The following is an 11,801-nucleotide window of genomic DNA, read 5'->3' on the forward strand; positions in this document are numbered from 1 at the left end:
TTTCTTTTTCCTAAAGCTCGAATCTGCCACCGCTCCACCTGTAGAGCTCGAGCAGTGAGGAAAATAAAAAAGGCTCGACGGTGAGTAGTGTTGACTGTTGAGTGAGCAGAGGGAGAGAAATGGCGGACCGATATTTCGCGAACGACATGCCGGAATTCGTAGAAGAGGCGTCGGCGGACGAGGCTAAAGTGGGCTCTTTCTCAAAGCTGCTGTCTCTTCCTTATCCAACTCTCTCCGGTATGCTCAGAAGCTCCGGTTTGGACCTCAAACAGACGGTACTACTATTCCTCGCTTTATTTTTCGAACCATTTTCATGTATTCTAGTAAATCCGGAGTTTGTGGCCTCTTGGTAAATATCTGGGTTTTAGAAATTTTTACCAAGTTAAAGACTTGATTTTTAATTTTTTAATTTTTTTTAATTTTTGGTTCTGGGGTTATTTTGAGAGATGAATTGAAGTGATTTGGATTTGGGTTTATGTGTTGTGGGTTTTAGGTGGTGATGCAGACATGGGGTGTGAGTGGCAAGCGTGTGGAAGATTATACTATGTATGCAGGGGCTCTTGGAACTGCTTGGTTGGCCTTTAAGGCTTACCAAGTCACCAACAACCACACTGATCTTAAATTGTGCTCTGACATTGTTAAGGCCTGTGATATAGCTTCTAGAGATTCTGGGTACTCTCTCTTTCTCTCGTAACAGTCACCTTTGAATTGATTGTTTGTGACATAAACATATCATAGTAGTTATGAGAGTTTCTCTTATTTATAAGGAAGCCTTCTTCATCTCTCTGATTGTCTCCAGTAGTTTGGTGTTTTAAATGGTAGTGCTTGAATTAAATGTAAAGTTTGCTGTCCTTGTTAGTGTTACTTTCTAAGCACCTTCTCTCAACTGAGCATTTTGAACATTATGGATGCTCAAATATGCCGGGATCATGCACCTACTTGCACGATTCAATGCCATTTCTTTGGATCCGTATCTGTAGTAAAATGCTTCTAATTGCAGTTTAACATTTGTAGCTTACTGACCATGATGGATACCTGCCTTTGGATTACGTAGTTTAACTTGATAGATTTTTAATATGTTGCATGAGTTTGCACTTTGCAGGTATGTGTCATTCATATGTGGGCGGGCTGGCGTTTGTGCCCTCGGTGCTGTGGTGGCAAAGCATGCTGGTGATGAAATGCTACTTGGCCACTACTTATCAAAATTTAAAGAGGTGGTTGATAGCAACGCTTGTTTCTCAAATGCTTAAGACATTGTTCTTCTTGAATGTTGGCATTTCATGTGTGTGTCTATTGATACTCAGTTTTTCTCTTAAGAGCAGATCAAGCTCTCTAGCAATCTTCCAAATGAGTTATTATACGGCAGAGCTGGGTACTTATGGGCCTGTTCATTCTTAAACAAGAATGTTGGAAATGGAACAATTTCTACTACTCGCATAGTAAGACAAGTTCTGCTTATAATTTTCTTCTGATTGATCTTGAATGGACTGAATTTGTATCCTTATAATTGCCGATTAATTTTGTCAGAGATCAGTTGTGGATGAAATTATAAAGGATGGTAGACAATTGGCCAAGAAGGGACGGAGCTCATTGATGTACGAATGGCATGGGAAGAAATACTGGGGTGCTGCCCATGGTCTGGCAGGAATTATGTATGTTTTGATGACCGTGCAACTGAAACGTGAGGAGGTTGAGGATGTCAAGGGTACTCTACGTTACATGATTAAGAATCGATTTCCCAGCGGTAACTTTCTTTCAAGTGAAGGAAGTGAATCAGACCGTCTTGTGCACTGGTGCCATGGTGCTCCTGGAGTTGCTCTTACACTTGTTAGAGCAGCTGAGGTAAATCTATTTAAGGCTTATTTTATGGAGTGAAGAACTGAATGTTGTAAAGTATTATGAGACAGCAAGTTTTATTATTTTTATCCTGTTGTGTTTTTCAAATATTTTCACCTAGGGTACTTAACTGTCACTCTTCATTTTTGGATTCATATAAGTTTGCCATTTTGTTGTTGCTGCTATTAAAAACTGAATTAATACAACACGAGATGAAAATGAAGGGTCCTTGCCAACAATCCGATAGCGACTTTTCTGAAATATGGCTTTCTTGTAGTGGATAAGAGAATAAGTCAATAATTTTACCTTCTTTTCCATAGATATATGATCTGCAGTCCAAACATGAGAACTTTTTTGTTGATGGTGCCGCAGATGACTCTTGAACTTTATAATGTTGCGTAAATGTATTTTCCATATCGCTTACTCTTTAGTCTATGCATTTGATTTCTTTAGGTTTTCGGAGATGAGGAATTTGTGCAGGCGGCTATAGATGCAGGGGAAGTGGTGTGGAGACGGGGTCTGCTAAAGCGAGTTGGCCTATGTCATGGCATAAGTGGGAACACTTACGTGTTTCTTTCACTCTACCGATTAACAGGTAAGGTGGAATACTTGTACAGGGCCAAAGCATTCGCTTGCTTTTTGTATGACAAAGGGCTAAAACTCATATCAGAGGGAAGGATGCATGGAGGTGACCGCCCCTATTCCCTGTTTGAGGGTGTTGGAGGAATGGCTCATCTCTTTTTGGACATGACTGAACCATCTGAAGCTCGGTTTCCCGGATATGAACTTTAAACTAGTTCTATGCAATATATTAGAAGTACATACCCGACTCTTGTTTTGTTTTGTTCTGTCAATATTGGAGTATATAAATAAAGAAAATGTAACAGGTTGATCTGCACTTGCAAAAGGGGTGAGGGTGATTTTATTCATTTTGAAACTAACCATTAGACATCCACACGAGAAAAACTGCTAACAACAACAGAGAATTTGAATTGTAACTCCGCACTCTACAAATGGAACTGATCTATTCTCTGGTGACATCATCCTCCAAGGCAAATGTTGCTTGACAAGAACATCGACTTCTTATTTAAGCCAAACCGACAAGCTTCTCACTGACTTCCCACACCTTGCGAGCCTTTTCTGCATCACTGGCTTCTTCAGACAGTTGGTTCTCAAAAGAAGCAGAGGTCTTGTTCCAGCTCCAGTAGACTCCTGACTTTGTCAAGCTTGGGTCGCTCACAACCTAAATCAGCAAGAGCAAACGAGGTGAATTCATCAACCATGAGAAATTCGAAAACATATGCATAATATATAAGCTCCGTCTCTTATTCTTTACCTGAGCAAGTCTCTTTCCAGACTCTTCTTCAGAGACATAGCCCTTGGTGATGTACTTTTGGAATGGAGGGAACAGAAGCCTGAACAAGGGAATGTGCTCCCTGAACAAGCCAGTTGTGGCAATGCAGCCCGGGTAAAGGGAAGCGAATGTTATCCCAGTCTCCTCATGGTAGCGCCTGTGGAACTCTTGCATTGTGAGCATGTTGCAGACTTTGCTGTCCTTGTATGCCTTGGCACCATCAAAGTCTCCACCGTCAATCATGGCCGAGCTGTTGACCCCATTTACGCCCCCTGCAAGTCCCCTCAGGTCCCCAAGGTTGGCCTTTGGAGGTACATTTCCAGCCAAAGTGTTTGTGTTCCCTGAACCATATAACAAAAGCAACACCATTTAGCACACCACAAGAGTACACATTCCAAAAAATTTATTTTCTCGGTTTGAAGTTTGATCCAGTACCTGTAATTGAGCCAACAATGATGAGCCTCCTTGAAGGGTAATCGGATTTGTTCAAATCCTCAACCATCAACCGCGCAAGAAGGAAGTGTCCAAGATGGTTAGTCCCAACACTAAGTTCAAACCCATCAGCAGTGAATGTAGGCTCTTTAGCAGTTGGTAAATACACAGCAGCATTGCAGACCAGAACATCAAGGGGGCGTTCAGATCTTCTGAAGTTATCAACAAATTGCCGAACGCTGTCTAGAGAAGCAAGGTCTAGATGCATGATTGTGTAGTTCTCTTTAGGCATCCCAGCTGCCTTGGCAGCTCTTTCGGCCTTGAGGAAATCCCTGCATGCCATAATTACATGCCATTTTCCGGTTTCGGCCAAAGCCTTTGCAGTTGCTAGACCAAGTCCAGAGGAGGCACCAGTGATCACTACACTGCCTTTTCTTAAAGTCTTCTTCCCATCTGATGTGGACTTGTTGATAGCTGGGGATGCTGTGGCCGCTGTTTGAGCCCTCACTGGCTTGAACTCTCTCTGTAACCAAAACCCCATTTTCAATACACAAAATTCGATAACAAAAATTGATAACAATTACGATAACAGAGAAAAGAGAGAGAATTTGATCTTCTCCTACCTTGCAGCTTAGTGCAACAGAGCTGAAATCAGCCTTGAGATTTTCTGAGAATGAGACTCCAAAAAGGCTTGAATCCTTGAAAGAAGCACTTGACTTTCCCTGAAAAACACACAATAATTCCCAGAAAACCAAAACCCCATTAGATTCTCAGGCGTTAACAACAAAGAAGAGACGCTGCCAAAAGAAGAGTAATATCACATGACAAACCTCCTTGGGAGCAGAGAAAGCAGAGGAAACCACAGAAGCAGCACGAAGAGCCATTATCACAACCAAAAACCAAAGCTTCCTTACCACACTGGAACTGGGTTATCTCAGCTTTTCTCACCAGTAACGAAATATTAGTGAAGTACCTTGAAAAGGAAACACACTTGTATTTATACTGTGGTTTTGGCAGTTGCTATATTTGAGACTGTACACTGGAGTTTAAACTAGTATTTTTGGGATAGGTGTGGGGAGAGAGGATAAGATAATTAGTAGCATGTGAGTCTGCCACATCAATCTCAAGCAACCAATGAGGTTTTGAGGTTGGGATTTCTCTTGATATTTGCTTTGAAATCTTTTCTGGGTTGGGTGTGCCTAGGAAGGGAGATAATTTTGGTGCCCCCACTCTCTTGGGTCGTGGGGTGCCCTTGCGGAGTGCACACACAAGAAAGTGCTCTAATTTTGGGTCTCTGTACAAACAAGTGAAGTAAAGGACAGGGCATTGTGGGCAGGAAGTGAGCCACAATATCCAGAATTGTCTGGAATTAACCAAAGAGAAAAAGGGGCAAAGGTAGTGCTATTGTTATATATGGAAATTGGAATCAAGAAATGCCAAGAGGCCTGAGCCCACTAATGCCTTGCTCATAAAAATATCCCAAGGCCTGAGCCCACTTAGAGCTCACTCCACAGTACAACCTATTTTTGTATTACTAATTAGTAACAACTATCTCCCTCTGATGGTATACAACTACTTTTGCAATCCGGATCCACCATTTCATTGTACACTGTATCTCATTTCTGGTGAAAGTTGTTGAAGATGCCAATGCCGAGAAAGCCGATGGTGGCACCAGAATTCCAGTGGTTGTTGAGGGCGTGCACGGCAATCGCAACCGCTTTAAACAAGAGGGTTTGTTGCTATATTACACTAAAAGATAGGGTTTACGGCTCTTAGCTTTCATCGTTAGGAAAATCGTTGGTTGAACTTGATTCGACATGGATATGTAATTTGCAGATGGTTTTATATTGAAACACTAAAACAAATGAGGGTCAGACTCGGAGGGATAAGTAGTAAATATACAAGGCACAGCAATGGCTTTAGTCAGAAAGAACAATGAAGACCAGTCCTGCACATCAACTATAAAGAATTTTCATTTCTAAATTTAATAAGCTTTTCCATCTCACAACTTAGAATTCCCGATTACAACAAATTCTTCGGTTTCTAAATTCATGGTGTATTTTTTTGTTTTTTTTTTGGTTTTTTTTTTTTGGGGGTGCAACAAATCTATTTTCTTTCTCCATAGATGCCCAGTCGGAGTGGACTGCCTCTCCAACAGGCACAAGCACATCGAAACAAATGGAACTCTCACTAATATTACAACTCTCACCAAATCTCTCTGTACATATTTGCCAATAGGGGAAATGGACCGGCTCTATGTGGTAGTATTAACTCGTCATTCCCAGGATCAGGGGACCTAAATCTTTGGGCCCTTAAATCCGAATCGGCAACCCAAAATTTTGGAAAGTTCTAATTTCACCTCCCAAGCCAGCGGTTACAATCACCATACCCCAGGCCGGAATGTTCTGGCTTACACCATTGCTAAAATCAAAACTTACACGAGGGCTTCGTTTCTTAGTAGCTAGAAGAAGTTTTTCCTCAGGCCACGTTGCCGAAATTCTATCAAAGAAGTAACTGTTGGATGCACTAGTAATTGTTCCATGGAGAGGGCTATTGGTGCAACCCGATGCTGATCGTGAACCATCCTTGCCATTAGCCTCCTCCTCAACAGGAGTAGGGGGATGATTGGCTGTAGAAACCTCATCAAGATTGTTTTGATCTCCATCTTGTAGTCCCCATGAATCACCAACACCAGGCCAAGAGACGGCCACTGATACATTGTGACTATGAAAATGCTCATACGACCGTGTAACAGTAACACTTTTGCTTCTGCTAGGGCGCGAATCAGCTTCATGTTTCCATATATATACATGAGAATCCTCGCTGGCAGATACCACATATTTACCGTTTACTGTGAGGGTTGCTGAGATTTGGCTATTTGTGTTACGAAATCCTGTCCAAATATTAGATCGATTCAGCCTTTGAAAAATGCAAAACTCTATAGTGCATATGCAAACATTTGGGATGACAAGTTCATGGATCTCTAGCATACAAAGCATACTCATAATAACTACTAGTTAGAAACATATCTCTCATCAGTACTGATTGTTGACAAAAGCAGAAATAAGTTCTAAATTAACATGTTGTAGATAGACTAAGAAGTGACAAATGAAAAGCTATTAGCAGAATAAATGAAAGAAAAGACGTGCAACGTTAAGGTCCTAGGTATTGTTTGCCATTGTCAAGCTTTAGCTTTACAAACAAAAATATATTCACCTTTCAGTTCAATTTCAGAAACATAAGCTCAGATCCTCATAGTTTTAGACAATACAAATCACCATAGTTGACATTTTTTTTTCTTTTGGATGTTCCATAATTAATACCCAAAAAGGAACATTAGTAGCTAGGCTTCATAAATTAAGCATGGCTTCTAGGAGAGCTGGTGAATGAGAATAGTGAAATGGTGTAGGACGCAGCAGAAGATCAGCCCATGAAAAAGACTATCTGGTTTGAACCGGAACCTATATATTGATATTCTAGTCGGTACTGCATCAAAGGTTGGTCTATATTTTTTTTTACCAAAGCAAGCTAACCATGGGTAAAAACGAGGATTTACAGGCCCATTATAGTGCTTTGATCCATGTTCTTTCTCAGAGATTATGTTACACGTTCTTATCAATCATGCAACACTACTTATTAAGAGAAAGAAAAAGAGAATATCCAACACTAATATGAAGTAAACACCAATATGACAGCAATCAGCAAACTTGATAAAGAATATCAGATCAATCAAGTTGAAAAAATAATTTCCATTTTTTGGTAAAGGCCAAAGGGCAGCGAGTGGAAATTTAGTCAGATTTCAAGTACCATCAGATTTCAGAACTCTTTGTACCATAGCTAACCCAACAGAAGTTAAGGAAATAGAGAAACATGAGCATAAACTTTTAGTGCTACTATCACCTTAATTATCTAGATCAGAATTCAAGGGGAAAAACTTATGTACCAAACAATTTTAAATGGCTAAAATAACAACAACAAAAAAATAGAAAATGAATACTTACCCTTGAACTTGTGAACTAGATCAATACCATCGACAACCCTGACTCGTGAATCTGCAGATGTAACTAGTACTTCCGAGGAACTTCCTGGTGCAAACTGTCAAACAAAACTGATCAGGAACTGAAGAATCAACCTAACATGCAGATGAAAGTTAAATAAAATATGCTCTACAAGATGGGATGCAAAGTTGGAATGTAGTGGGGCAACAAGTTTCATCACCCCATATTTTCATGAGTGTACCACCTAAGCATATAAACAGAGGGAACAAATGTAATATATTACCTGGAAACCAGTAATTTTCTTGTGATGAGATTTCTTTTTCTTGTTCTGCAGATTTATTTGGCTTTTCTCTTGCAACTTATTATCTGAAAAAAAAATTGGGAAGATTTATTAATTAATAGCTAGTGGTGCAAGGAACATCAAAGTGATATGCAAGCATACAAAGGCCAACTTGCACATATAAATATGCACAAAGAGAGAGAAAGGGAGCTGTACCAGATGTGTTGTATAACCGGCAGCTCCCTTTGTAGGTTCCAACTAGAGCACCCTGCAGAAATCCACAAAAATTATTTCCTTGACCAATGAGTTCGAACACATTGTATAAATAGATGCGTTAACGGTTGCAACCAACCTGGCCATCAGGAGTGTAGCAAGCAGCAGTGACCATCTCATGCATATCATTCCAATCAACCACTTGGCGATCAGTGATGCTCCATATACGAACCTTAGCATCAAGTGATCCACTAATGAAGTAGTTATCATCAACGGGATTAAACTGGATGCAAGTTACTGCATCAGACATATGCATAATATAGTTATCAGAAACAAATGAAAGGAGATGGGAAGAAAGATTAATATCTCTTGCTATTCATAACATCCTCTTTCAGTATTAAACCATCAAATTAAAACAAATCAGATATTCATACTTCAAGCTCGATCATGCTTATTTTAATTTTTGTCTTTTTTCCCTTACACAACTCAAGTCCTTTTGCCTTGCAAAAGGTGCAAGTAAATCTTGATTTAGTGCTTTCATGACCCTTAAAGTAATGGTGTCCGGTACCATAGTTTATGTAAAGTTGTTAAACTGGAAGCAAAACTAAATGGTAGAGCATTTAATGAAATGCCCACAGATACTTACCATAGTCAATGTGTGAAAACTTCTGCAAACAAGACTTGCTTGGCAAATCCCAGAGGTGAACCGTTTTATCCATAGAAGATGAGAGCAGGCGCTGGGGAAAGAAAAGAAAATAAAGAAACAAGGAGTCTTAGTGACAATTCTGCTAAAGAAAATAAAAAACAATGTATTCATGTTATTGCAATCACAATCTACTTCATATGTAGTCTATTAGAAAAGCACCACCATGGATATCAGAAAAGTCAACAGAATGAAGTATACAAAGAGAGACAATCAATTATTGGGGTTATTATGAGAACAACTGAGCAACTCTCATTCTTTGTCTAAGTTCACAGATAAGTGGAAGGTCTTGACACATAGCACCATGGCTTTCTTCCTAGGAGCATTTTAAAGCACCTTCAACAAATCCAAGGTGCATACAATTGATAACCTAGAACATATATCCAGAACAAACCTGCTTCTCTACATTTGCTTATTTATTTATTTTTATTATTTTAAAAGTAAAAGAGATAGAGAGCATCCACAGTATTCCCAATGGAGAAGTCTCACTAATCTATGCTACTGTCAGAAAAACCATTCTTGTTCAACCACAAATGTTCCTATCCATGTGTATCTACCATCCCATAATGAAAAGAAAAACAGAAACCTTAGCTTCAAATGCCCAAGGAACAGTCATTCAGATCACTTCACTAGGCATATACAAACTAATGGTGACAACAGAAATGTGCATTAAAATTCAACAAACATTTGGCATCAAGGAGCCAAAAAGGAACTAAAATCCTAGAGAACAGAAAATCAGAAAAGTAATATACCTGAGACTTGGACCAAGAGAGGTCAAGCACATCATCTACATGACCTTGGAATGAACAGATGGGCTTTTCTGAGAGTGCAAACATAGTCTCTGGAATCACATAATGTTCCAAACTCAATGATTTCCGACTGATAGACGTCCTCCCTCTCTTCTTTTTTTCCAGATGGCTGTAACTATTGGGCGAGACGGAACATGGTTCTGAAGATCCATTGGCAATAAACAACAAATCCAAATTGTTATCTTCCGATTTCTGCATCAACAGGTCACCCTTCCTCTCCGTCTCCATCACCTGCCATATATGAATCACACAATCCTCACCGGCACTGGCCAGATACTTCCCATCCAAGCTAAACTTAATACTCCAAATAGACCCATTATGCGCCTGAATCTCCTGTGTCTTGTACATAGCCGTCAGCTCCTTACAAGACTTGCCATACTGCCTGACCCTCACTCTCTCCGGCCCATGAAACGACACATCCTGGCTATCATCAGTGGCAGAGCTTGACCTCCGGCCCCCCTTCTCCGACGAAGTGTCCCTTTCATCACTGCTCCTTCTCTCCCTATGCCCAGTCACAGTGCTCGCAACACTCTTTATGCTCTTGAACCAACCCCTCTTCTTCAACTTGGGAATCGCTCCACCGCCCCCATTGGCATTCGAATCCGAACCACCACCGGCCTTGTGACTCTCCTCCACATTCTGCCGCCGCATCAGTTCCTGAACAATGGGGGAATGGCCCACACTCATCTCAAACTCCTCCATGGTCAACTGCTTCCCGGTCCCCACTTCCTTAAGCTTGTTCCACATCCCATCTTCCCTGATCTCATTCACCACAAACTCCTTCCCATTATCAAGATTCCGAATAGTACACACTTCACTCTCCTCCTCCTCCTCCTGCTCCTCCTCCACCTCTAACCCAGTCTCGTCGCCGCACCGCCGGCCGTTCTTCCCGGATGGCGGCCTATTCGGCGGCGGCGACGGAGAAGGTCCATTGCTCTTGCCGCTCGCCGATTTACAAACGACGCAATCTTTTTTTTTCTGTGTATTTACAAACGAATTTTTGGTCTCGGTCTCGGTCTCGGCCGGAGCCGGAGCCTCAATCTCGGAACAAAGAATAGGCGACGAACTAGCGGATGCAGCGCCGTTGCAGTGTTCGACGCCGTCCGATTTGGACCGGACGATTTCCGGAACGGCGGCAGGGCTGTGTCGTTTAGTCAAATGATCCGACGAGGCCGAGCGGCCCACCGGGTCGGGCTTGGCGCGCGAGAGGGCCGGGTCGCCGCTGAGGCCCATTTCGCGGAGGAGACGTAAGCGGCGGTCGGAGACGGAGGCGGGCTCGGAGATCCAGACGTCGTACTTGTAGGCCCCCATTGGGAACTTTGGGGTGGGAAAGCGCTTGCGGGAAGCATAATTGGGAGGAGAAGAAGAGACGGCGGCGTCGTCGTCGTCGTCGTCGGAGGTGGAGGTGGAGGTGGAGCAAGAACAGGAGGAGGAGGAGGAGACGAGAATGCGATCGAGGGACTCGTAGAAGCACTCGTCTTCGTCTTCTTCCTCCCCGGCTTTGCTCATCGTTTAGTGGGCAGTCCCATTTGAGAGCGGGAGCGCGGGGAGGGGGAGGGGGGACGGGTCGGACGATCGGAGCCGACCCGGGTCGGGTTGGTGGTGTCGGGTCGTGGCGGGATTTGGATCTGTTGGGGGTGGGAATTTGATGGGATTGGACAAGAGAGAAGGTGGCGAATCAGATCCGATAACGGGAGAGAGAGAGAGAGAGAGAGAGAGGGAACGAAGCCCTATGCTGCTGGCTTTGGGGGGTTGGGGCTTGAGCACAAAAATGTAGTTGTTTGTTGTTGCTGTTGTTGTTGTTGTTGTTGGTGCTGTTGTGTTTGTGTTTGTGTATGAGTGTGTCTAGATTGTGGGGAGAGTAAAATGAGGGATTTTGAGATTCCTTTTTCTTTCGTCTTTTACTTTATTTTTCTTCTTCTAATGTTTTTCTTGGCTTGGTCTTTGTAATGACTAATGAGGTAGTGGGAAACAAATTTTCTCTTTTTTTGGTATTCAAAATCATTGGATTTGGTCCTTGCGCTCCATTTATGGAATGGAAATGGGATTTTACCAAACCTTCGTGGGATTTTTTTTACCAAGAAGGACGATATCAAAAATGGTGGAGAAACAGAGATAGGGATTCGTGCTGAGTACAAAGTATGACAGTATCTTGGATGATGTCGGGACACCGAAA

At 42.0% G+C, this 11,801-nt stretch overlaps 3 protein-coding genes across 3 annotated transcripts; 1 reads left to right on the plus strand and 2 right to left on the minus strand.

Moving 5' to 3' along the window:
* Positions 1-31: 31 nt before the first annotated feature.
* LOC112167121 (lanC-like protein GCL2) lies at positions 32-2,743 on the plus strand. The gene is made up of 6 exons (XM_024304089.2): positions 32-275; positions 494-672; positions 1,103-1,214; positions 1,323-1,439; positions 1,528-1,842; positions 2,290-2,743. The coding sequence occupies exons 1-6, from the start codon at positions 120-122 to the stop codon at positions 2,626-2,628; spliced, it is 1,218 nt and encodes a 405-aa protein (XP_024159857.1). The 5' UTR covers positions 32-119; the 3' UTR covers positions 2,629-2,743.
* On the minus strand, positions 2,743-4,646 carry LOC112167122 (protochlorophyllide reductase, chloroplastic). The gene is made up of 5 exons (XM_024304090.2): positions 4,453-4,646; positions 4,246-4,344; positions 3,626-4,145; positions 3,173-3,531; positions 2,743-3,079 (listed from the first exon to the last, which is right to left on the minus strand). Exons 1-5 carry the CDS (start codon positions 4,504-4,506, stop codon positions 2,924-2,926), a joined length of 1,188 nt encoding a protein of 395 aa, XP_024159858.1. The 5' UTR covers positions 4,507-4,646; the 3' UTR covers positions 2,743-2,923.
* A 925-nt stretch (positions 4,647-5,571) lies between these two features.
* LOC112167120 (WD repeat-containing protein 44) lies at positions 5,572-11,463 on the minus strand. Its single transcript, XM_024304088.2, has 7 exons — positions 9,569-11,463; positions 8,760-8,850; positions 8,253-8,410; positions 8,117-8,168; positions 7,904-7,986; positions 7,624-7,717; positions 5,572-6,515 (listed from the first exon to the last, which is right to left on the minus strand). Exons 1-7 carry the CDS (start codon positions 11,132-11,134, stop codon positions 5,935-5,937), a joined length of 2,625 nt encoding a protein of 874 aa, XP_024159856.1. The 5' UTR covers positions 11,135-11,463; the 3' UTR covers positions 5,572-5,934.
* Positions 11,464-11,801: the final 338 nt, after the last annotated feature.

Source organism: Rosa chinensis, chromosome 5 (genome assembly GCF_002994745.2).
Source record: "Rosa chinensis cultivar Old Blush chromosome 5, RchiOBHm-V2, whole genome shotgun sequence".
In the NCBI taxonomy this organism is placed as follows: Eukaryota; Viridiplantae; Streptophyta; class Magnoliopsida; order Rosales; family Rosaceae; genus Rosa; species Rosa chinensis.